Below are 24,265 nucleotides of genomic sequence, written 5' to 3'. Positions count from 1 at the left end.
CTGCTTACTTTTCACCACTGCATGCTAGTGAATTTTTCCTTGCAACATCCGGTTTGTCTGCACCCTGTGTCACTAATTCTCATATTATTAATGTTGCACACACTTTGTTTTGGTTGCAGATATATATCCTCGTGGACTGATAAAAACTGAAGCACTTGTGTTGCAGATAGCCAGTGACAATGGAGTCTTTAAAATCTGGACACATTGAACAGCTAAATTGAGTATGTGGACTAGACAAGTGGTTTATTCTAAAACGTCTTCATCATGCGACCCTGAAGTTTTATCTTGTGACCCCATGATGGGTCCCAACCCCCAGGCTAATAACCATTAGAGTCGACCGAGGACTACTAAAATGTTACATTGCAACTCTACTCTCATGGTTACACTGCTGTCTGAATCTTGTAGTAGCAACGTCTCACTTGTTGTTGCCCACACATTTATAACATTTAAGATGATGTATTAATGACACTAAATGCCTTGTGACTAGCATGATCATACATACTGTACCTTCACATTGTCTGGGTGGAGACCCCCAGGGTGTTTGTCCATGTACTGACACAGGTCTGTGTGCTGTAAAATAAAGCAAAAGAGCACAATGTTAGCTAACATGCTAACATGAGAAAGTCTTAAAACTGACAAATTATGGATTAGACTGTGAATCTAGTAAGAGCAGGGTGCCATGGTGGTTGGACAGGAAAAAATGTTGGCATTTTACATTTCTGCAAATTATGAATATGTTGAAATGTGTACGTTTCCCATGTGTCATATCAATAATTCTACATTAAGTGTCATATCATGTCAAGATCACATGTACAGTATATGAGCTGTGAGCTGGCAAGCCAGCGACCACTGTTCCAGACAGCATTTCAACATCTGTAAGAGTGAAACCACTGGATATTATAAAAATTCCAGCTGTGTTTGTGGCAGCACAACCAGGTAAGCCTAAACCTGATTTTGTGCCAAAAACCAGACCATAAGCACATCATTGTCATAACATGAAATTGAAAACTGAAACTAAATAAATGTAAAGTTGCAACATATCTGTGGTTTGCATTAATGTACATTGGCAACATTTATTTTGGTGATTGGGTTGGATGTCAATCCTATTCAATGTAAGGAGAAAGAGACCATAACTGGACATGTCTGTGATAATGTGACATTTCCAAATAAAAAAAATAAAATAAAAAACTCTTTGTGGGCAGGTGTATGCTTTTCCTGTCTGACATCAATCAAAGTTTCTGTAGTGTTTACTTGAGACTTTGGGTGACTTGTTCTGAAGCTGAGCTGATGTCGTCTCTATCAGAAAGTCACCATCTGACTCATGTGACTTGCAGTGTTCCACTGGCCTGCCCTCCACCTCTGTGTTTTGTTTGGAGGAGGCAGTGGATCTGAAATCACACTGATGAATCTCCCACAGTCCCAGAGTCTCCTCTGCTGAATAATTCAAACAGATGCTCCAACATGCCTGTCCATCTCACACTTTCTCCTTTATCGCTCTGTAATACATTTCATTGTTTTATGCCCTCTCCCTATGTATGTCACCCACTGCCTGTCAATCATCATTAGGCTCTGAGAGGAGAAAAATGAACTGATTATTCTGGTTGAAAGGCTCTCTGTATGTAAAACAGCACAGGCTGATTACAGCTCGGAACATGAGATGATGAATAGACATGAAGCCAACCAGCAATCCAACACATTTTCACAGCTTGGAATGCAACATTTTATTCAAATAGATAACCATTAGTCACCAGGAAGTGAATTCATATTCAAAGGATTCAAAAATATAAATAATCAGGAGGGATTGACCCACTTCAGGAGGGTTAAGTGACCGCCTTGTTTAAACTCCAAAGTCAATCTGATCTCTTATTCTTTATTCAAACATGACCCACTGAGCTCCACTCAACAAATCTCCTTCAAAAGCTGAACCTCTGCGGTTGTTTCATCTACCAACAGGGGGCATTGCTCTGTCTCATTAAATGCAGAAGTGATGGAAAGCTGAGTAAGCTTGTTCTGGTTGAGCGATTTGGCCTCGCTCAGCACTTTAAGATCAAACATTGACCTGAATATCAATGTGACCATCAAAAGTGGTCGTCAGTCGATACATATGCAAAGGGTTAACAGAGGATTTGGTCTGTTCTCAACTTTGTAGATTTACCGTTATCCATTTCTGTCCAGAAAGCTGTGGTGAAGACAAAATGTATGTGGAAGCTGAGCAGAGAGACGCTTGACAGATTTATAAAGGGGGACAAGGACCACATGACTGGTGGAGATGACTGAAGATGCCAGATTTTCAGATCTTCAAATCTACAGTTTTTCCTCTTACTTGCATGTCTGCCTTTTCTTGAATTTAATGGAACTCGATGGCACTCGGCTTGTGGTGCTTAAAGCGTGAAAAAAAAAATGCATTTGAAGTCAACAGCAAAGACTTTCCAGAAATCATGACCCCATTACTCAAAATAATCCACAGACCTTGTTGTGAGCAGTGTCACGTAGGAACTACGCTGTCTCTACTGAACTACTCCGTCTCACAACACAGACAGAAGCATGCATCTACTCGTGGACGAGAGGCTTGTGCATGTGACAGTGTGGGATGTAAACATTCCACAACTTCCTCCTTGCTGGAGCTGTAACGTTAACTAGCTCAGTACTGGATAATAGTAACTGGGTCATGGTTTCAAGAGACATTAGTGTTGAGTTTTTCAAATGTATTTTGGAGCTTTGAGCACCATAAGTCATCTAGTTCCATTATATTTAAGAGAAGGCAGACATCTCTGCAGCCGATATCTCCAAAACTCAGCAGTTCCCACCTAAACAATCAAGTTGGATAAATAGCACCACAGGTAGGAGGGAGATTATGATGGCTCCTGGGGACAAAAGCTGTCACCGCCTCTGTGTGTATTGGTTTGGAAGTCAGCGATAGAAAGACACAGCATATATTTAACACTACTTTTTCTTTTTTAAACACAGCTGTTTGCAGGATGCATGACAATGAGTTACTGTATCTTACGGTGGCTAACTTAGACTTATAACTGTTACATGATGATGACAAGACAAAGTTAACATTGTTTAAGTGCCATTCATACACCTACAGTAGGTTAGCCTAACTGTAGCCTACAGCTAAAAGAACTGGTTGCTTGGTTATAGTCATTTTGTTGAGAAAGCTAATGTTTAGCTGTGTTATAACTCCACAGGGAATCTGACACAGGAACAGGCATTAAGAATGACTCTAATAACTATATGGAAAAAGCCAGTGTTCTGGCTGATGGTCTCGTTTGCTTAGGTCATATGCAGGCATCAGAATTCTTGAAGCACAGTGAAGCACTAGAACTACTAAGCTCTTAGATCGATTTATAAGTAGTGCTGCGGCTTGTCATTCCTGTAGACCAATGGGAGCTGCAGTGGTTGCCAAAAAAGTCAAATTCTGACTTTTGTTTGGCCAATAACAATATCAAGATTTGGGAGTACCCGATAATGATCTATCAGCATCATATAAAATCCAAAACCCAATAACTTCTCATTTCTTTAAAAGGATATATAAACTGGGCTCTAGCTGAGACTTGGTTAACAGAGAAACAGTCAGGTGTTGTACCCAGAGTTAAGTGGTTTAACCTAAACAACTAAACTGAATTGTGCTAAGAAACATCCAATACTGATCAATTTACAAATATACCTTAGAGTTTCTGGACATGATCAGATCCAGCACCGACCTTGCAGATCAGCCAAGGACATCTCTATTCCTTGCATGCTTTAGTTACCAACTGTAAACTGTGGTCACCTCCATTTTCTAGCAGGAAGTTTTCCTCTAGGCCATAAATACATCATTATAAAGTCCTTTGCTGTCATATGTGTCCACAGTACTCGTCAGGGCAGTTATGGAAACGGTGACCTTCCTATAAAATGGCCGCCTGGCTTCCTAATCTGGGCACAGACACACCAGCCTCTGGTTCCTCTGGCTGCCATCCTATGGCACCGAGCAAAGAGTGGAAAAAATCCAGGCTGCTTTAACATTCTTCAAGTGCCCTATAAACAAGAGCATGCCAATCAAAATATCCACAGCTCATGTGTCTGTGGGCAGAGTATTAAAAACTGAAACTCAGTCAGCAGCTAGACACTGAGGTCAAATCAATCAAACGCAAGACACAGAGAGAGCGCTGACCTCTGCGCCCTTTAAAGCTGCGGGGTTCTTTTATTTTTGAACAAACACTAAAAACAGATTCTCTACATAATTTCAGACGTCTACAGACTGTCCACAAAGAGATTAAGTGGGTGATCTCAGCATGGCAGTGTGCAGCCTCACCACATATTCAAAGACCAGAGTCAGGGTTTCCTTGGTGTGGATGATGTCATGGAGGAGCACGATGTTGGCATGCTTCAGGCCTTTCAGAAGAGATGCTGCAGAGACAGAACAGACAGAGGCAGAGAGAGTTAATGGGAATCACATATTGAGACACCAGAGGAATTGCTATGATCTATGACTTCATTATCTGCATCATTAGGATGCAACACGGGCCTGTGTAAGCCTCAGTACATAAATACAGGGGATTAAGAAAAGATTAAAACAGAAAAAGAAAACACAAGGTGGATTTACTGAGGCCGTTCTCACACTCACTTGTCAACACTATGATGTAACAGACACTGTTAATAAGTAGAGTAGGGAGATGATGTGTTAGGGAGATCAGACTGCCCATTACTTTACTGGCAACGCTTCCCACAGCCGTGCTGAGGAGGCTGGGTGTGATCAGCACATTCTGGGACAGACTTGTTAAGACTTTCACATGTGATTCGCTTTGAGAACAATCTGGGAGGATTGTGCAGATAGAGAGAAAAATAACACATTGTGCAGTGAGCAAAGGTTTACAGAAATTGCACAGTTTTTCATGATGAGATTCTACACCTCTTAATAAAACATACCATCATTTCAGATCACCTGATCATAGACAGTAAATATGCCTAATTTTTATCATCATGCACTTTTCTCAGAGAAATTAACGAATGGGTCAAAAAGCACCCTATCTACAGTGCAATGTTAAAGAAACAGAAAAAACCCTGGATCTGTCCCTTTATCCAAATCTGCATCAAAGGTTAATGGGGTCTATTCTGGGCTGAGACCCACCCAAGTTTCATGGAAATCTTTTCAGTGTTTTTTGTGTAATCCTGCTCTCAGACCAACCAACCGACCAGCCAACAGACACGGGTGAAAACATAACCTCCTTGGTGGAGGTAATTAGGGGCGTCATGGTTCTCAAAATCCATAGTGCGATGTTAATTTAAATTTTCAGGTTATGATTCAATTACATTTTCAATTTAAACTTTTTTCATCAGGTATTGATGTTTAAAGATCATCAGCTCATTGGTCGGCTTATTTCTGTCACGGTTGACTGAGGTTGAGTTTAAGCCAGTAAAAACTGTGGGTTGAGTTAGCAACAAACCTTCAAAAGATAAATGCATTCAGAATACACACTACTCCTGTCTACAGTAGTGTGCTAGCTAATATTAGCCTCAAGGGCTAGAATTTTTCTTTGCAACACCAAACAGTTGCTCTGGGATGCCTCTGTCACTGGGTGATGTGGTTGTCAAGATGTACAGACGTAATCATCCAGATTTTAAATCTTAATATCAAACATGTTTGATTATTCGGGGGCAGCCCCGACGTAATAATAAGTCATCAGTTTGTTTTCTCCTTCACACAGCCTGTTCAAGGCACAAATGTTGCAGAAGTTTAATCACAGAGTGTGATTATACTCGAGCAACAAACTGCAAAGCTTCTCCTGCAACCACAGAGACAAATTTACAGGCAAATAAACAGCTGACAGGAAAACTGATCGGGCCACAGTCAGACTACACAGTGAACAGTTTCACTGGGACAGAATGAGAGCAGCATCATAAGCACAGCTTTTATTATGAGGCAAAAATGGGATTTTCAGACGGTCGCCAATGTGATTAATTTAGCAAACACAAAGTTCTTTTTCCAAGGGCAGAGGGGAGCTTTGACAGACAAATCTTCAGAGAGCCGGCGAGTGATGGAGCCTCATGAATACATTCATCCTGAGTACCTAAAGGTTGTTAAAAAATCTGATAAGGCAGGAGTCCTCTCAGTAAGCAGGAGGTTCGCACTATAAATACCTCAAAGATCGTGTAACCGTTTGAAGATCCAACCCCTCCCTCACACACATACACCCCCCTCAGCTCTAGTAATGAGGGTGAGTGTGTGTCATTTTAATAAGCACACAGACATATACACACATATGCTCAAATCTCTACATCTAGATCAGATCTCTCTACTCTAGATATATTACTTTATTCAGCAGCAGTCTGTAATGCTGCTCACATATCAGCACTGGGAGCTTCCTGCTCAGTAACTGCTGAATTAGTTCAATTTAGAAGTGCCTCTCTGATACACTCATAGGGAGAGTTTGGAACGTGTGTGTGTACGTGAGTGTGTGTGTGTGTGTGTGTGTGTCAGTGGCTTGTGGCTCTCACTCATCAAACAGAGAATTATTTTCTCACCTAAATTCCAAAACCACTTCTGTGTGTGGAGCTGAGTGTTTCAGTAAACTGAAGGCCTTCAAGTGCTTCACATACACACTGACAGGACGAACCAAGCCTGGACAGCTCTGTGCTGCTGTTAAGACAACAGGTTAGCAGAATGGGATGTACTAAGGGCATACTGCATCTTTCTAGCAATGTTCAAGCATTTTAGAAGTCAATGTCCTTTAGGAATATCTACTGCAATAAAGTACATCTCAAAAAGTCATTTATTTGTACTATTGAGCCCCTAATAGAGCCGCAGTGATTAGGCGATTAATCGATGAGTCAAGCAAAAGACAAAATATGATCAATTAATTACATAAGTCATGTTTCAAAGAAAAATGTCAAACATTTGCTGGTTCTGGCTTCTTAAATGTGAAGATTTGCTGCTTGTCTTTTATCAGATAATAAATGAATAGTCTTTGGGTTTTGGACTGTTAGTTGGACAGAAGAAGCTATTTGAAGATGTCATTTTGTGCTTAAAAATTTGCATTTTTAACTATTTTCTTTACATTTTATGGACTAAATCAATTAATCGTGAAAATAATTGGCAGATTAATCGATAATGAAAATAACTGAGTTGCAGCCTTAAAGCGTTAGTGTAATTAAGAAGAAAAACAATCTGTCAGTGAAATAGATTTAACCTGTTCCTCAACAATAACTTACATTTTGAAAATGATTTCTAGTAAATCCTTGAAAAGATGGATGGCTATGGTGCTGTATGTACTGAATACTTAATTATGAGCCTTACTATGAAAAATGGAGACAGCTGCTTTTTGGTATCTTAAATAGTGACATGAATTTCAGAATCTTATTGTTAAGAGATTTTCAATATAGTCTATGGGGCAATGGGGTTAAATATGGCAGACAAGTGGGGTTCATATACTGTTCACTTATTATTTTTACATTAAGATCCCTTATTATTTTCAGTTTCTTTTCAGTTTTCTGTCTCTGTTTGGTTAGGTTTAGGGAACTAAAATAATTAGTTAAGTTTGGACAATTTGGTTTCGGTTAAATGGATCCTTTTGGTAAATTCATGCTAGAAAGACAAACTTCTCCAATGTAAGTATTTTCCCGAGCTGCTGAGCTATGACATTACAAAGACATGATTGGTAAATGTTGATGATATATTAGTGTATTCCACAATTGAAGTCTAAATCTATTGAGCAGGGGAGCACACAGTCATTTGCACTGATGCAGATGTCACCAGCTGGACACACCTGTTCACAAAAACCTGTAACTATTAACTAACTGTAACTAGACAACTATGATACATGTAACTATGACAAATCCAAATGTATTAAAGACGAATATTGATTGTGATGGATTTCTTTTTATTATCAGAATATTTGTCTGAAATTTGTATTGTACGTTGCGTCCCAGAGAAACTGTTTCACACACACAACATTTAACATAACAACAAAGTGCAATTAGTGTGATTACTGACTTTGACATTCAGAGCTTAGTCTACACAGGAACACTGAGGCCTACTTAGAACCCAAACGGTGACTGAACTGTTGACAGACTGAGGATCAGAGAGTTCTACAGTCTGTTCAGTCCAGCCTGTGGGAGTAAAATCTTCTGTTTGATGGCAAAGGCTGATATTCTTCAGATAAAATATGAGAAGGCCCTGATGTAGTGTTACCATTATTGGAATCACAGCAGCAATTAAACTATGAGATTCAAAACATGCAGAATTTGTCTTGTATGAGTTTTCACTACTCTGCAAAATGCACTTCAGGCTTAAGGGAACTTTGATTGTTGTTCTTGATCCTGATCTTCTCTCCTTGAGGGTCTAACCATGAGGCGATGCCTTGAGCTGGTTGAGTTTCCTGTATGTCTGAGCCTCGACAGCATGTTCTCACTGCCAAACTATGCCAGCTTTGGTCAGTGGCTCTAAGCTTCAACCTGACACTGTACACTGTACACTGTAGGTACCCCTCTGGTGTCAATTTTGCATGTGCAGGGCTCCATGTTCAAGTTAGCAATAATAAATGCTACACACCTGGTTAGACTTTCAAAATAAAGCTTGCTGACAGACAGTTCACTTATTACAAGGTAATTTATTTATTCTTTAAAACATGAGGGTTTAAAGAAGATAACTACGTTTGAGTCCTTTGTGCTACGTCTATGTTAGAAGAGGGAGTGTTGATGATGAATTGAGGAGTCTCATAGCCTGGGGAATGCAGCTGCTTCATCATCTGGTCAACCAGGTTCTGGTTCAGGAATTTAGCCTTCCTAATTTTCTGTAGGCAGAAGAGACTTTTCTGAGTTTATTTAACCAGGGTGGTGACGTGTGATGACCACGATAGGCTTTCAGAGATGGTAATTCCATAGAACCTAACTTTTCACCTGCTCCACCTCAGCTCCACTGATGTAGACAGGGCTGTGTGTCTTTGCCTCCTTCTTTCTCAAATCAACAATCAGCTCCTAGGTTTTGCTGACACTGAGCAGTACGTTGTTCTCTGTGCACCTCTCTGCACGACTGTTCATTTCCTCCAGATATTAACTCTCATGGTTTATAATGCAGCTGAGTGATGGTGGTGTCATCCACATACTTCACACTACAAATCTCTTTATGGCTGAGTGCAGACGATGAGTTTTGGACTGTTAACACTGTGAAACAGTTGCAGTTTGGTTAGGTTTAGGCACCAAAACTACTTTATTAAGGAAAGCATCATGGTTTGGGTTAAAATAAGTATGAATGTTCAATTACGTAACTTAAGTTAAGTATCTTATGTTCCCAGCAGAAAGCAGGGATAACTAAGTCCTGTGTCCAGGACTTATCTCACTTTTTATACTACTAGCTAGCTTGTAACTAGCTTTATGGCAGTATATGTGTAGGATCGTCCAGTGTGAGTCTGTGTCTATTCCACCACTGACTTTTAACCTGATGTACGTTTGTACTGCATGTTGTTTTTTATTGTATGTCATTTTTGTGCTGCAACTTCTTTCCCATCTCCGAGACAAATTTCTCCCTGGTGGAGACCAATAAAGTAACCCTAACCCTAGCTAGAGGTGCGCCTCCAGAAATAGTTTGACACGTTGGACAATGGACCAAGCTTCTGTATTTGATGCGTTGGGAGTGGGGCTGAGCCCAACAAATCACCAAATTGTGTCCTCAAATCACGTTCCACATGAATCTCCTTTGAAGAAATAATAAAGAGGCAGCATGGGAGGGCCCGAGCACTTTTAAAGTATCAGTTTTGTCATGATAATTTCACTTCAGTCCGTTTATGTATTCCAGTCATATGTAAGCACTTCCATTCCACCTCTGAACCTCTTACCTTCTCTTATGGCTGTGAAGGGCGTCCCTTCTTCCTCCTGCAGACGAATCACCTTCAAAGCCACCAGTTTCCCATTCACCCTGGCAACAATAGACGGGACGGACAAAGTATGGTAATTCTGTGGTTTTTGGCACCATGAAAAAAAGAATCTATTAAAATCAGTGAAGTCTGAGAACAGCAAGGATTGTTAAGTCAATGAAATGTAATTTAGCGGCAGTGGAGTGAGACCCGGGACAAGGCCACAGGATTACAACTGAATGAAGCTCACCAATCAAAGCTGTTATAGTGAGGAGCACACATACTAACAACATGGCAGAGATGATTAAAGTCTGTGTAGTTTCTTACATTCAGTGTGTGAACGATTCATATGCTAGAATTTAATTAGGAAAACAGAAACGCAGCACACCATAAAAAAATGGAACATAACTGTTGAATCAGAGCATAAAAACATCCATCCTATAGTGATTATAATAAAAGAAATTACACCGCATGTGTGGGATTTGCAGCTCTACAGGAGGAGAAAATATTATTTACATAAAACCAGACTGTGTAACTGTTATTGCCGTTCCATTTAATGAATTCATTAAGTTACAGCACTGCTCCTGTATAATTAAATGTAATATTCAGTGGCTGCATGAGTGGCTCTTGTGAACTCTAAAGAAGAGTAACTAGATTAGGACTGATTCAACATGCACGCACTACTTACTTGCTCTTTCCTTTGTAAACTGTCGCATATGAACCCTCTCCCAGCTTCTCCAGCTTTTCATAAGAATCAGCCTTTCCAAACTTGGGGCTTGTAGGCTGAGGAAAAAGAAAAAGATATGAAAAGTTAATATAAAAGGATGAATTCACTAACCCAGAAAAGAAATCTCGGAGGATTTCACAGAAGACATTACAAGTCTATGAGAGATATTAAAATCTGGAGGCTCCCCACTGCATCATCTGGGAGGTGCAATGTCAGCGAGGAGGAGAGAGAGTTTCACAAAGCCTTCATGTGAGAGAATATCCTTCATTTAATCGTCAGCTCACAACTTTTAGACACTTTTCATTGTTGAGATTTCACAGAGAGAGAGGTAAGAACAGCTCGGAGGAAACGAGGCCCAGAATTGGATGTGTTCTTACCCGAATGAGATGAAAAGAAGAAACTTGCTCGGCTTTAACTTTAACTTAAACGTACTGGCTGCTGCAGAGGGACGTGGCTGATCAATGGACAGGGTGCGTCTGCAGCCTACCTGTTTGGTTCACTTCAAAGGAACCCTGGTGTGTTGCCAGGTTAGTGCGGTTTGGTTGGGCTGAAAGGTGTCAATCAATCTGACTACTGCTTTAAAAACGAGCAGCTGGTCTCTTGGTCACTTCAGGACGCTGTTATGTTGCGTTTGGATTGTGAAATCAAACAGACAACTACACTTCTTTATGGGTAGTAGGATTTCTAAAACTATACCACTGTTAAATCCATCAGCTGATTGTGTATTGATTTAGGCAATCCATATCGGTCATGTACAGTATATTTATTCAAATCATTCGGTAACCATGGTAACCTGTATGCATGTCGCTGTGTGTGGGGATTACTGCTGATCACTTAAGTGTATCTTACTCTGTGTACTTTGGCAGTTCATCAAAATGTGTGACTGACGATGCGTCTGTTCTTCAGCAGCCACATTATTAATACAGTTTAGAGTTGATTTGCACACTTTCCGCATGTGTTACAAGCATAAATACACATGTGTAGCTCATTCACATGAAGTAACAGATGCTCTAAGACTGCACTTTAATATGACCTTTTGTTGCTCCTAACCTTCTGTCATCACTTTTAAACGTCACTGTAGCCGTTCTCACAGCACAGCTGTTGACTGCTGATCTATATATTTTCCATATGCATACATATGATTTACGATCAAACTTCTTACCTTTTCAGCCTTTCTAAAACCAGGAAACACATGTTTTAAAAAGGAAAAACGACCTCAAATCACTGACATGCCGATTCGCTTTGGACTAATATTATCACAGGACCCGTGTTTTTGGTGAATATGGTTGGTAATATGCCAACCCAGTCTGGAATTTAACTTTACAATTTACGGACACCCGACCCTAACCCAGTATGCACAGGATTAAGCTCACATACTTCTGCCGCAAGTATTAAAAATGACTAGAGGTCTCCAGGTAATTCTAGGTCTGTGCAAACTGGGCTTTAGACAGCAACAGCTAGCAACAAGATAACCACCATTCCATTGCCCATTACCTAGTGTTGAGAGCAATCAGTTAACCAGGTCATCATTAAAAATGTACTGTATTGTGTTCTACATACAGTACTGTATATAATGTGTACTATACTGTCCAGGATACTGATTTTCATTCTAGCTGAGTATTGTGTCTTTTATGAATAAAAACAGGTAAAGAAAGTAAATGTATCACTTTTTGGCTCTGAGATGGACCCTCTGAGCATCACTGCTTAGTCATTTATTAACCTTGTCCTCCATGTCATTGCATTGTGGGATATTAGAGATCACTGACAGCAAAAATGGCGTGTTTTTCAGTATGAATGCTTATTTTTACTGGAGTATATTTGGTGTAGTCACTTTTCCAGTGTAAACGCACTACCTCAAAGCCTGCTTAGATTGAATCCATAGTAAGGCACTGGCACACAGCTCTCTCGTTCATTTGACAACAACAAAATGCATGAATGGATAATCCTTAGCAGCTCTATAAAGCTCAGCATTTCTGAGGCCTTCTCTAAACCAATTAGATTTCCTCCTGGGATCAAACAGGAAATGTAACTCAGTCTGTGAAACAGCTCAGTTGGACAGCAAGATATTCCCCTCCTGCTGGCCTGAAGAACCTCTCAGAGACACTCATGTTGCCTCTCTCTCAGTGACGCTGAGATTGGACTACAAAGAGATTCCCTGCTAATGCATTATTCATCCACAAACTATCTACAACAGTCTTCATCGACCATTCCACACCTTCCCCTCTTTGTATCTGTTTCCTTTTTTTTCATACAATACCATCACCATGGCTCATTATACATGGAACCACATGGAACAATAACAGCACACCTGAATCAAACGTACAGAATTCAGTTTTTAAAAAAGAGGAAAATAAATAAACAATTGCACACCACCAAATCTTTCTCATCAAACATGAAGCAAAAATCTAACTAAAATAAACAAAATCCCACACTTTACATTGTTTCTAACAGGCTATGACGCTCTATGACGCTCACAACTGTTAATGTATACCTCAACTAATGCTACAGTATGCTCAATGAAAGGATCCCACATACTGTCAGTTAAGACAGGAATATTTCTGAGCAACATAGGATTGCTTTCTACAACAGCTGGCTAAAAAAATATTATTTGCCATAGTAAATGATCAAACAAGGGGAATATGTACAGTGGGAGAAACAGGTAGGTTTCATCACATTGTACATTTCAAATACTGCATACAAAACAAAAAAAACCTGAGAAGGACATCTCCGCCTTACTTGTGTTGCTGTTTATGTGAATGCAGTTTCAAATGTGCTTATCAAGTCTGAATTTTTCCCCTTATTTAAACTGCTTTAGCTTGCAAGTTAGTACAGTTAAACTGTATTGAATGTTGGCAAGATTAATGATCACAACCTGTAGTAACAACCAGAAAACAAAAAAAGGTGAACAATATAATACATAAAATGTTACCTAAAGGTATCTGACACACTGAAATAAAGGGAAACTTTGGTATTTTTAAACCTGGGCCCTTTAGTTACATGTTTTGGTGTGTAAATAATTCAAACTTACCAAAAGCTTTGGTATCTAAGCTAATCAGTCCAGTGGATCGCATCAGTTGGCAGCTGCAATGGCTACAATATAATCCTTTGGGGCAACTCTGACAGACAAAGTTACGTCCACTAAACGTGCATGTGTTTGCCACTGGCAGGCAGAGGTTGTCTGCCAACATTACAGAAACATTTCCTACAGAGATAGACCTTTTCATTAAATAATCATCTCGATGGTCAGAATCAGCTAAATATTTAGCCATGACTGTGGAGACAAATTCTTTCTCGGTAAACTCCTCTCATTTCTCCAACTCACCTCTTGCATGAACCTCAGCCTGTCAGTGGCAAAAACTAGCAGCTTCAGTGGATGTAACTTTGACTGTCGGAGTTGCCTCACGGGATCACATTGTAGCGGATGCAGCTGTCTCGCAGCTGCCAGCTGATGCGATCCACTGGACTGATTCCAAAGCTTTTGGTAAGTTTGAATCATTTACACACCAAAACATGTAAATGTATGGCCCAGGTTTAAAAACACTGAAATTCCCCTTTAAAAATCGAATGTCTTCAAATACTGAAGATCTTCACGCAGAACTTCAGCCAAAGAATGTGATATGCATGAAATTTTAAATGAAAGATTCCCCTGAAATTGACGACATGATCAGTTAGATCCTTCGTCTACAGAGAGTGGCCACACTGGTCTGAACAACAAAAACACACATTTCACTTATGGTTGTTGAGTATATACAGTATAGTTTTACCTCACAGACTTTTAAAGTCTTGCCTACAGCTGATACAGTCTGCTGCAGATGACATTTGTCCTTTTAATTAAGATCTGACTGCTCTGACTGAAAACAAAAAGCCTGCTACCTAACAGACTCCTACATTAGCTTTTGCCGATAAGAAAGAGTGAGAGATTTTAAAAAAGAGATTTTTTTAGCATCATAGTTTCGCAGATATGGGTATTTTACCACAAGAGACTGCAAAACTGTTGAAATAGAGCTATTGGGTAAAAGACATGAGTGCAGTGTTCACAGAAAGTATCTATGCCAATTCAAATCCATTATCTTCAAGCATCTAGACATGCAAGGCTATTCTTCAAGTCTGATGGCCGAAGAGAAGACCACTATCCTATTTTTCAATCCATGAGATTGTTTGTGAAATCTAAGAGTTCGGCTGGTCGGGCTGTCGAAACAAAAGAGCAATGAAAGGGAAAATTTACCCATTTTCATAATCATGGCTGAAACAATTAATTAGTGTGTCGCAGCGATGCTGGCAGGCAATCAGTAAAGCCTCATATCACACTTAGTAAATTGGACTTGTGCGAACATTTATTATTCTTTTCACATTTGGAACTAAACTAAAAAAAAAACCACATAAGTATAAAACCTGAAAATCTCATTTGGAGGATTAAGGAAATCATGTTGTACAAACAACATGATTTCCTTAATCTTGCAACAGCCTTCATTTGACTGTGTGAGGGAATGGAGGAAACAGGCTGGAACATTTCTTTCAGATGGAGAAAAAAAAGAGCTTGGCTGCAAAAGCAAAAGACCTGAGAAATACAGATGTAATCGGAGATTTGACAGCATTTGAAAATCCGTTAACATGTCAAAGCCAAGCCAAGTAGCAAGGGCATCCTACAGTTGTCATTAGTGGGGTTTGATCTTGAAATATGTATATAATCATTTGGGGCTTCCATTGTTTTTATATGCTTCAAGTACCAATAATGTTGTTCCAACCAAGGGCCTAACTTCCACTGTGGTCAGGGTGCTCTTTGTTCCAATCATTTCCCCACCCATTAACAGATCTCTACACTCTTGTGTAGCTGTCATAATGTGAATAAAAGAAGTTCTGACAGTTTATATATGTTCAAGGCTTGTCTAGGTTGTCTCACAGAACTAAGCTTAAACGGTACAGTCACAGAACATAAGCTAAGTTTCCAGTTAAACCAAATTTCAAGAAAATCTGGAAAAGAAAACAAAAGTTTCTGAGCATTTCCTAACGGTAAATATCATCAATACATCAGTAGGTAGCCTGACTACGAGCAATAGAGAACTGGACTGGGCAACACACTGTGTGTCTCAGATGAGGTGTGGTATGTTTTCTATGTTACTGACTCACACGAGAATGTACACTATCTAAAGTTTGCTACTACTAGCTAACATTAGCCACCGTAAGTTACTTATCATACCAGACAAAACAGCAACACCCCTGTGTTTTTGTAATCAAGCAAGCATTCATTAATTACTCATGAAGTCAAAGTATTATTAGAAAGAGGAAGAAAAAAAAGATAAAAACTTTGTTTTGGCTTTTAAAAGTAACAGAAACCCACTTCAGTTGTACTGGTTTAGGTCAGGCCTATTCAACTACATTTTTTTAGAAGGGCCAGATTTTAAAAAAAGTGAAGTGGCAAGGGGTTTTTCATTCCCTACGTCATTCCCTACGGTTTTTCATTCCCTATGTCTGACCTGTAAAGCTTTGGAGTTTTGCATTTTTAAAACAACGCACTTCTTAAATTTAAGTTTTTACAATTGAAAAATAAACTTTATAGATACAAAAGTACAGAAGCAAAAATGTGCCTTTTTAATCTTAGAAGTCATTTTATATTTGATTCTCATAACTTCCCTCTGCATCAAAAGCCTGGGTTATAACTTTTTAATGAAATAAGAGTATTTTGTGCTGAGCAACAGACATACTGTAATTTAGGATAGGGCTAATTAGCCTGCTAACAAAATAATCAAAGGGCTAGCATGAGGTTGTTAAAGGGCAACTAGTTAAATAGGTTGGGTTTAGGTTTTTCTAAGAGAGTCAAGGATTAGACAGCTTTGTCTAACTGGTCTATGTGGGATTTGAGCTTTTAACAGATCTAAGCTACAATCAAAGTTGTGTAGCCAGGCCCTGGTGATGTAAGCACCAGGCAATCAGAGGTTAGAAAGACCCCTGTCTGCTAAACAACGTTGAATAGGTCTCTTAGTTACACTTTTCCAGGATACTTTCTTGCTACTAATGACTTCACAATCAGGTGCAGGATTTTGGATGGTGGTTGCCAAGTGTTCAGTTATAAAAATGCCATGTGGTGCCAAACATAATGATAAGGATGACAGACTTTTTAGTGTGGCTTTAGAAGAGCTGCAACGATAAGACGATTAAATCAACTGATTGATTGAAAGAAAATTAAAGTATTGTAATAACCGATTCGTTGTTTAAGTCATTTCTTTAAGCAAAAAGTCAAATGTCAGCTGATCCCAGCTTCTAGATGTGAGGACTTGCGGCTTTTTGTGTCATTAATGAAAGTAAATGAAGAGTCTGTGGGCTTTGGACTGCTGGTTGGACAAAAGAACACATCATTATGCGCTAATTTGTCCGATTTTGTTTTTTTTTAAATGATTAGTCACTAAATGGTTTATATAATCAGCAGATTAATCGATAATTAGAATAATCGTTAGTTGCAGCTCTCTCCTCTGCACGTGAAAAGTGTACTTACAGAACTAGGGCTGGAGTGACGACGCAGTTTGGGTGACTCCTTGCCAGCGGAAGAGCTCTTGGCATTGATGCAGGCATTGTTCTCAGAGTGGACCCTCTTCACCTGGCTGGCGGGCTTCTCGAATGGGTCGAAGCCACTCTGCGTGCGCTGCACTCTCACCTTCTTGTCCTCAGGGATGGTGTCCAGGGGCTTGATGACCGAGTCTGTTCCCTGGCAGCTGCGTGTGGACATCTTTGTGACACATATCTGTCAAAAAGGAAGAGAAGAAGAGAGAGAAGATAAAAGTGAGCATTAAAGAAAAAAATCCATCTGTGATTACCAGTGTTCAGCCAAAAACTGACTGTGCCCCCGCCTTCCAGATCCTGCCTGTTTTTCATCTCTCTGTCAGCCTGAGTCTCTTCCCTCCCTGTAGAGCCTTGCTGCTACCGCTCTGCTAGGATGAGAGCTTTTTTATCTCCATCTCTCTTTTCTCTGATCAAAACAGCTCCATCCTCTGTCGGCTCTGCTGCACACACTCACACACACACACACACACACACACACACCGCCGGCTGCTGCTGCTGTTCCCATACTGCATTCACACAATTCCGCCTTATCTCTGACACACATCTACATATCCATACAAATGTGCAGACATGCTACTATGCTACTGTCTCCTACAAGTCCATCAGGCACACACACAGCCCTTCACACTCCAAATCTATTTTCCAACACAAAGCACCTTAACAGCTGCTCCTCCACCATGGACTGTGCATGTTGGACAAAAGACGCAGGTAGCATGACATGTTTTGCCACGGCTCCCTTCAGATTAATAATTTAGGCCTGGGCTCCCCTGCAGGAAGAACTTCTAATTACTCTCATACACAAGGAGGAGTCATCTTGCAGGTCTTTGGCTTGTTCTTTAAAACAGAACAGGGCCAGGTTCCACTGGATACAACAGAGCCTTTCCCACTGCACAGGCTTCCTTCTCTGTGTGGAAACTTCTTAAAAATGATTTATAGTCTGGTTGACAATCATGGTGATGATGATTATGTGCCAACCTATGGTAATAACCCTGATATAGTTGACTGGGGGTCCAATGGTACATGTAGCGTCGGAGAGCATAAGTCTATGGGCGAGATTCTAACTGTTCTGATCCAGTCTGATCCAGTTAGAGGCAGCAATGCATCTAAAAGCTGTTTTCCAAATGCCATTAAACAACAAAAGCAGAAGAAGTAGACACAATAAGATAAGACGATGACATGGTGATGCGTTATTTTCTATGGTAAGTTCTAATGAGAAACACGAGCTAGTGGGAAAATTCATAAAATTAATTTTGCATTTGTATCACATTTACATTTGGGTTTTTGTAATCAGCCCTGCATAAAAATATGACCTATGTGAGAGTGTACATTCACTGTTTACTGATTATAATGCATTATTGGCTGTGCCAATGTCTCAGGTGGAGCTAAGTGGACACGAGCTGGCACAATATGCAACTTATACTACTGTCCAATGAAAATAATGGTAAAGAAACCTAGCCTCATGCATTTGGGATTTTTTTGTTGCTTTTTTTCCGCTGTACCGAACTCATACTGAACCATGACCCCTGTACCGAGTTAACCAGGTGTAAAACTACATGAAATAACCCATCCTGCCATTTTGTCAAGATTTCGAGACAAAGTTAGTAAGGCCTGAAAGGTCAATACACTTTCAGTATTCGAACAGAAGGAGTAAAAGAAGAATATGTCAAAGCAAATGAGCCAAGAAATACATACAAGAAAGATGCAGGCCAAACAAAAAGAAATGAGGAGTTTGGTAATGAGGCAGGCGAGCTGTCAGAAACTTGAGTCCCACACATATCCAGTATGTTCTCATTGACAGCTGTTGTCATCAGGAACAGCACATACACTAAAAATAATAAATAAAAATACAAATACCATCATTAAGGACCTATCACGCTACAAAGCATCAATAGTTGATGAGAGTGTCTGAGAAGAATGTATTCAACAAGGCTTGTGTTCCAAGCACTCGACGTCAGAGAATCATTGAAGTCTGTGGGACGAGACAGAATGACAAAAATGTCACCAGCGCTCTTCAGAACTAGGAATAGATAAGAGTTTTACTTCCTGATGAAGAGTGACAAGTTTCTAAAATCCTGCATTAGCTCCTCGACCAGCTACAACATTACAATGCTGAATGCACGTTTATGCAGCGTTTAAAGTAATCCAATAATACGGACAAGGGTCGTTTTGCATAAGGTGCACTTATCTTACTTTTGAGAACAATTCTGAACGCAGGACTTTTATTTCTAATAGAGTATTTATATACTATGGTAGTGCTACTTTTACTCGTGTAAAGGAGCTGAATACTTCCTCCACCAGTGGACATTACATGATAGTCATGTGTCAGCTAATCTAGCTCAGCCTAATGGTGTTCATGACATCCTGCTTTAAGTGTGTGTTTCCTAGGAAGTGCAAAAGTATCCTTTATAGTCACGCTCATAGGTAAACTGCTATACTACACCTCTACCTTACTAAACCAGTGTGTTTTGAATGACAGCAGCAGCTTGTTTTGGTTGTGTGCTGTGAGGTCTGAACAGCCTCTGTGCTGAGTATTGTGTTTGGAATATGATACGTCCTGTTGGCTACATTCTTTCTCTTCTCTAGCGTGATAAAACACACCTGTGCTTGGTTACAGTTGCTGGTTTGCATGCTCACAGAGGGCAACTCCTCAACATATACTGTACACTGCCGTAAATGAACCGTTCTGCGTGAATCAGTATTGATCTTATAAATTACTACTCATCCCTACATCTAGTCCATGGATTTTCTAAATTCATGGTTCCGAGAAGATGACTTTTGTGATTCTTCATTTCTTCCTTTGTGGTTTTGAGTGAAATATGTAAAATGTGCCATTAGCATAACACCTAAATAATCATTTGCAGAAGTGGTAATCCTATGTGATGTGTGAGTCATAGGATAGCTGGCCAGGGAGCAATTGGGGATCCCCTTGGAGGAGCTGGAAGATCCTGGATTTGGAAAAGGTTGTATTTACTATAGCGATACCAGTTGTTGGAAACTGTTTCAAGTTGGTAAAATTCCCAGATTTGTTAAGCTCTGTGGCAATGAATCTGTGTACTGAGTCTTAGATTCACAATATCTCTTAGAGATAGAGGCACCTGTAAGCAAGACATGCTAACTTTCATGCTCTAATGATCCTGAACAGAACAAGCAAGTTGGAATGGATGCACAGAGAGATGGCTGGCTGGCTGGCATGATGGACGGACAGACAGATTAATGGATCCATCACCTGTATCTTTTATATTGAATCCACAGAAAACTTTACAAATTGAACAAACCAGTGTAAAATTTGAAGCCTTAAAAATCTGTTGGCTGTCAGTGGATGCTTTAGACTCACAGGAACAAGACAGGGACAGGACAGGGACATATCAACTCCAGAAGGTGAAAACTCTCATTTTTCAAGTGGATCCAAAACTCACTGAGACGTTGCACAGTGCTGGGCTCTGCAGACACAAGCCAGCACTGAGAACATCACATTACAGGTGTCAGGCATCATGGTACGGTATTTCAGCAATTAAGATATGCCAAAAAATCATTAGCTATTTCATGGCATGTAATACAGATTTTTTGTTTTATATTTTGAGCCAAAAGCTCTTCTTCAGACTACTTCAGTCTGAAGAAGAGCCCATCTCACACTCATAGTGAGGTCCATCACTGATAAGATCTCTATTCCAGCTCATCCCTAAGTGGCTCGCTCTATATCTGCCAGTCAAGTTCTTCCACAGCAGATTGGGAAAGCCATTTCCTTATGGAGCTGGCTTTGTGCACAGGGGTATTGTATTGTTGAAACCATTGACAGTGTAGAGATATGGACGAACCTTCCGGGTCCAAAAATTGAAGCCAAGGTACAAGCGTCTTAAATCGGCATTCTGTCTCATGGCCAGCAGGTTGCTTTATGGTTTATGGTTTCAATCGCTAGTTTCAAGTCTTCTTCAATACAGCATGATGTAAATTGTGGTCCCATTTACAGTAAAATACACGATAAAGCAGGGTATGCTTTATGGCGTGTCTACCTTGAGACTGACTATATGCTGTGGCATGTTCTTAAGTTCTTGGTCAGATCCAGGATAGTCAATGGCCATAACACTAAACTTCCAAATGGTAGTCCACAAACCAATGGGCAGCGTCACGGTATGTTTACAACTTGGTTGAAACAGGGCAGAAGATTTTCCCCAGAGCATCACGTCAACATTTCACGACAGCAGTCCTATTAATCCACAACCATTCACTAACAGAAGCACCATGATGGAAATAACAGACTGGGCCTCCATGCCCCATAAGTCTACTTACACTCACACTCCACCATACAACAGTGAGTAACAAACATTTATAGGCAAATATTGTCTATTCATTATTGTGAAGCCATCACTGCCTGCAATTACTACATTGCATCCTCAGGCAGAGATGAGATTATCCAGTTATGATCCTCAGTCAAGACCCTCACTGCTACAGCTGATCTAGTGAGTCCATATACACACATATACAGAAAACACAGTCACACAGAGATAAAGAGGTCAACCTCTGTAGTCTGACCTGTGTGATTCCTGGGAACATCATAAAGTAGGGTCTTTTCTAAAACCAACCTATATTTAAACTCAACTAACAGCTATGGAAGGCACTTTGCATTGACTATTCACCATAGGAGGAAACATCTATAACCACTGACCACTGACAGACTTTAATATCAGTATCAATATCAATAATAGCAATATCTATAACAAGCAATATATGCAAAAACTTATGGTAAAGTCTTCTCAAATTCATTGATATGTGTTTGGAGCAAAAAGGTATAAAGACAGAGAAAGGACTGAGTTGTAGGTTTTGATTTTAAACCTACAATGAAAAGACAGTAGAAAAAAGTGTAGCGAGGTTTATGTGCATGAAAAAAGTTTACTCGATAGAAAAACAGCACTTTTATACGATTCATATGGTATTTCCTACACAACCCCCCACAAATGCTTCCAAGTATGAGTAGTTGGAGGGTTTTACTGTCCAATTACATCCCACAGTAGCTGGTTTGGGATGGCCCTTGATATGGTGATATGGTCTTTTGTGTCATTTTGATGTATTTCCTCACGACTGGACCCTTGTTATCTACTTTTTACTATAAAAGAAAAATATACATCTCACTGCTCCATCCATGTCACTTTTCACTTACTGTAAAGTCAAGTGAAGAAGTATGGTGCTACGGATATTAGGGCAGCCACTAACCATTATTTTCATTGTCCATCCACGTGTCGATTATTTCATTGATTAATCAATTAGTTGTTCGGTCTATGAAATGTCAGAAATGGTACAAAAATGTCAATCAATGTCTATAAAATATCTTGTGTTGTCCAACAAAAGATATTTGATCTAAACATATTTGGTTTACTGTAATGGATGAGTAAAGAAACCAGAAAATATTCACAGTTGAGAAGCTGGAATCAGAGAATTTGACTCAAATAGATTATAAAATAGTTGGCTATCAATTGACAGCTAATTAATTCATCGATTATTGGATGCAGCTCTGATAGATATAGTACACTCTCTAATCTCTGCTTCCATATAAACTCTGAGCAATGTAGCAATATTATCTCAAAAATGGCTCCAGTAGCCAGCATTGTAGTGTGCATAGAGCATGTGTAGATAAGCTCAAAGAAATTTCAGGACAAATATTCTTAAAGCTCTGATCATTTTCTAAATAATTTTCACATAAACACTGGGTAAAATAAACACAGCAATATGTCAGCTGACTCCACACTTCTCCTCCGCTGTGCGTAATAGCTTCTGTCAGCTCATTGTTTTGGTTTTACATCCTGCAACTTCACTGCATTGAAAATAGAAAGAGAAAAAAACTGCAGCTTTAAGTGAACAAGATTATGTTATTATAATGTGAAATTATAAGAGTGTAAACATTCACATGCAAGTGCACAGATGACGTTAAAGCCGACTGCGCTCAATAGTTCGTGGCAGCATGTGGATTGGCTGCTGCATCTGGCTCTCCTCTGTTGCCAGGACTGGAACGCCCCCCAAGACAGGAAAACCCCGCCGCGGATGCAATTACACCATATCGATTCTGGTTGAAGGACAGCCTCTTTAATCACTAATACCCCCCTCCACCACCACCGCCACTTTGATACACTAACACACGCATGCACACACATAAACAAACGGCAATAAACTGCATTGTTGTCCTATCTATAATTTATTTTGTGCGGCTGCAGTGACCCCATTGGCCCTCAGGGATCATTTAAGATTTATCTTATCTTTGAGTTGTCATACAGTAATGGAAAAAGGTAAGCAGTAACACAGTGGGCAGGCCCAGACTAATGCAACTATCTCCAGAGGAGTAGTTACTGATGACATTAGCTTGAAGTATGACAAAGACCATAGAGGCCATAAAAGACCGATCAGCCATAAAGCCTACTTATGTGCTCTGACTACTCAGGGTTATCAGCCATGTTAACTCGGCCACATTCAGGGCCTACCCACTGTGTGAACGCATTTCCATTTTACTGAGACAAAGCAGAGCTATCAGCTTGCCTGGGCTTATCATTCTGGGCTCAAGACGATACTGAGACGATACACCAGAGGAGAGACTGGAAAAAACACCTCATCCTCCTCCTGTCCACACTGTCTGGACACAAAAGCCTTTGTTTCTGTGTTCTTGAATGAGAGATATGTGTGTGTGCATGTACTAAATATAGCTGGGGCCTCCTCAAACAGCAGCTTTTTGTGTGATGTCTTGTTCAGTGCTTGCTGACAGAGATTTGAACTGTAGATGGATGAACAGAGGTGGAATGATGAAGTGACACAAAATGATGCACAGTTTAACCGGAGAATATCTGATTGAAGGAGAAGCTGACATGTCAGCATGGTGACCTTCCAGTAAGAGTCATATCTGTTCCATCTCTGACTACTTAAGTTAAGGTTCAAAAGACAGACAGACAAACGACAATGGGGTACTTATAGTACTGATGGGTTTTTTTCAGCAGAGCAAGGGGCCTTAGACCTCATACAGTTGATATGGCATTAACATTTGCCTAGTTACCCCAACAACCCTTACAGCATACACACACATTAGCATTCACATTCATTTGGGGTCATGGTCTGGCTATCCAAATTCACTCTCCCTTTGGCTCTGTTTTGATCTCCACCAACTCCTGACAGT

General features: G+C 40.0%; 1 protein-coding gene across 3 annotated transcripts in view; it reads right to left on the bottom strand.

Moving 5' to 3' along the window:
* cdk14 (cyclin dependent kinase 14) overlaps positions 1-24,265 on the bottom strand; it is a 192,045-nt gene that overhangs the window by 114,836 nt on the left and 52,944 nt on the right. For all 3 annotated transcript variants that reach the window (XM_084358544.1, XM_084358546.1, XM_084358545.1), the window contains 5 exons: positions 17,051-17,296; positions 10,522-10,616; positions 9,816-9,895; positions 4,298-4,392; positions 508-570 (listed from right to left, as the gene is read on the bottom strand). In XM_084358544.1, the coding sequence (XP_084214670.1) occupies positions 508-570; positions 4,298-4,392; positions 9,816-9,895; positions 10,522-10,616; positions 17,051-17,296 (579 nt within the window). The remainder of the gene's footprint in view (positions 1-507; positions 571-4,297; positions 4,393-9,815; positions 9,896-10,521; positions 10,617-17,050; positions 17,297-24,265) is intronic.

The sequence above is a fragment of the Pagrus pagrus genome (assembly GCF_965226575.1).
Source record: "Pagrus pagrus genome assembly, chromosome: 7".
Classification (NCBI taxonomy): Eukaryota; Metazoa; Chordata; class Actinopteri; order Spariformes; family Sparidae; genus Pagrus; species Pagrus pagrus.
The sequence above is the reverse complement of the archived record's forward strand: the minus strand, read 5'-3'. Positions and strand labels throughout refer to the sequence as shown.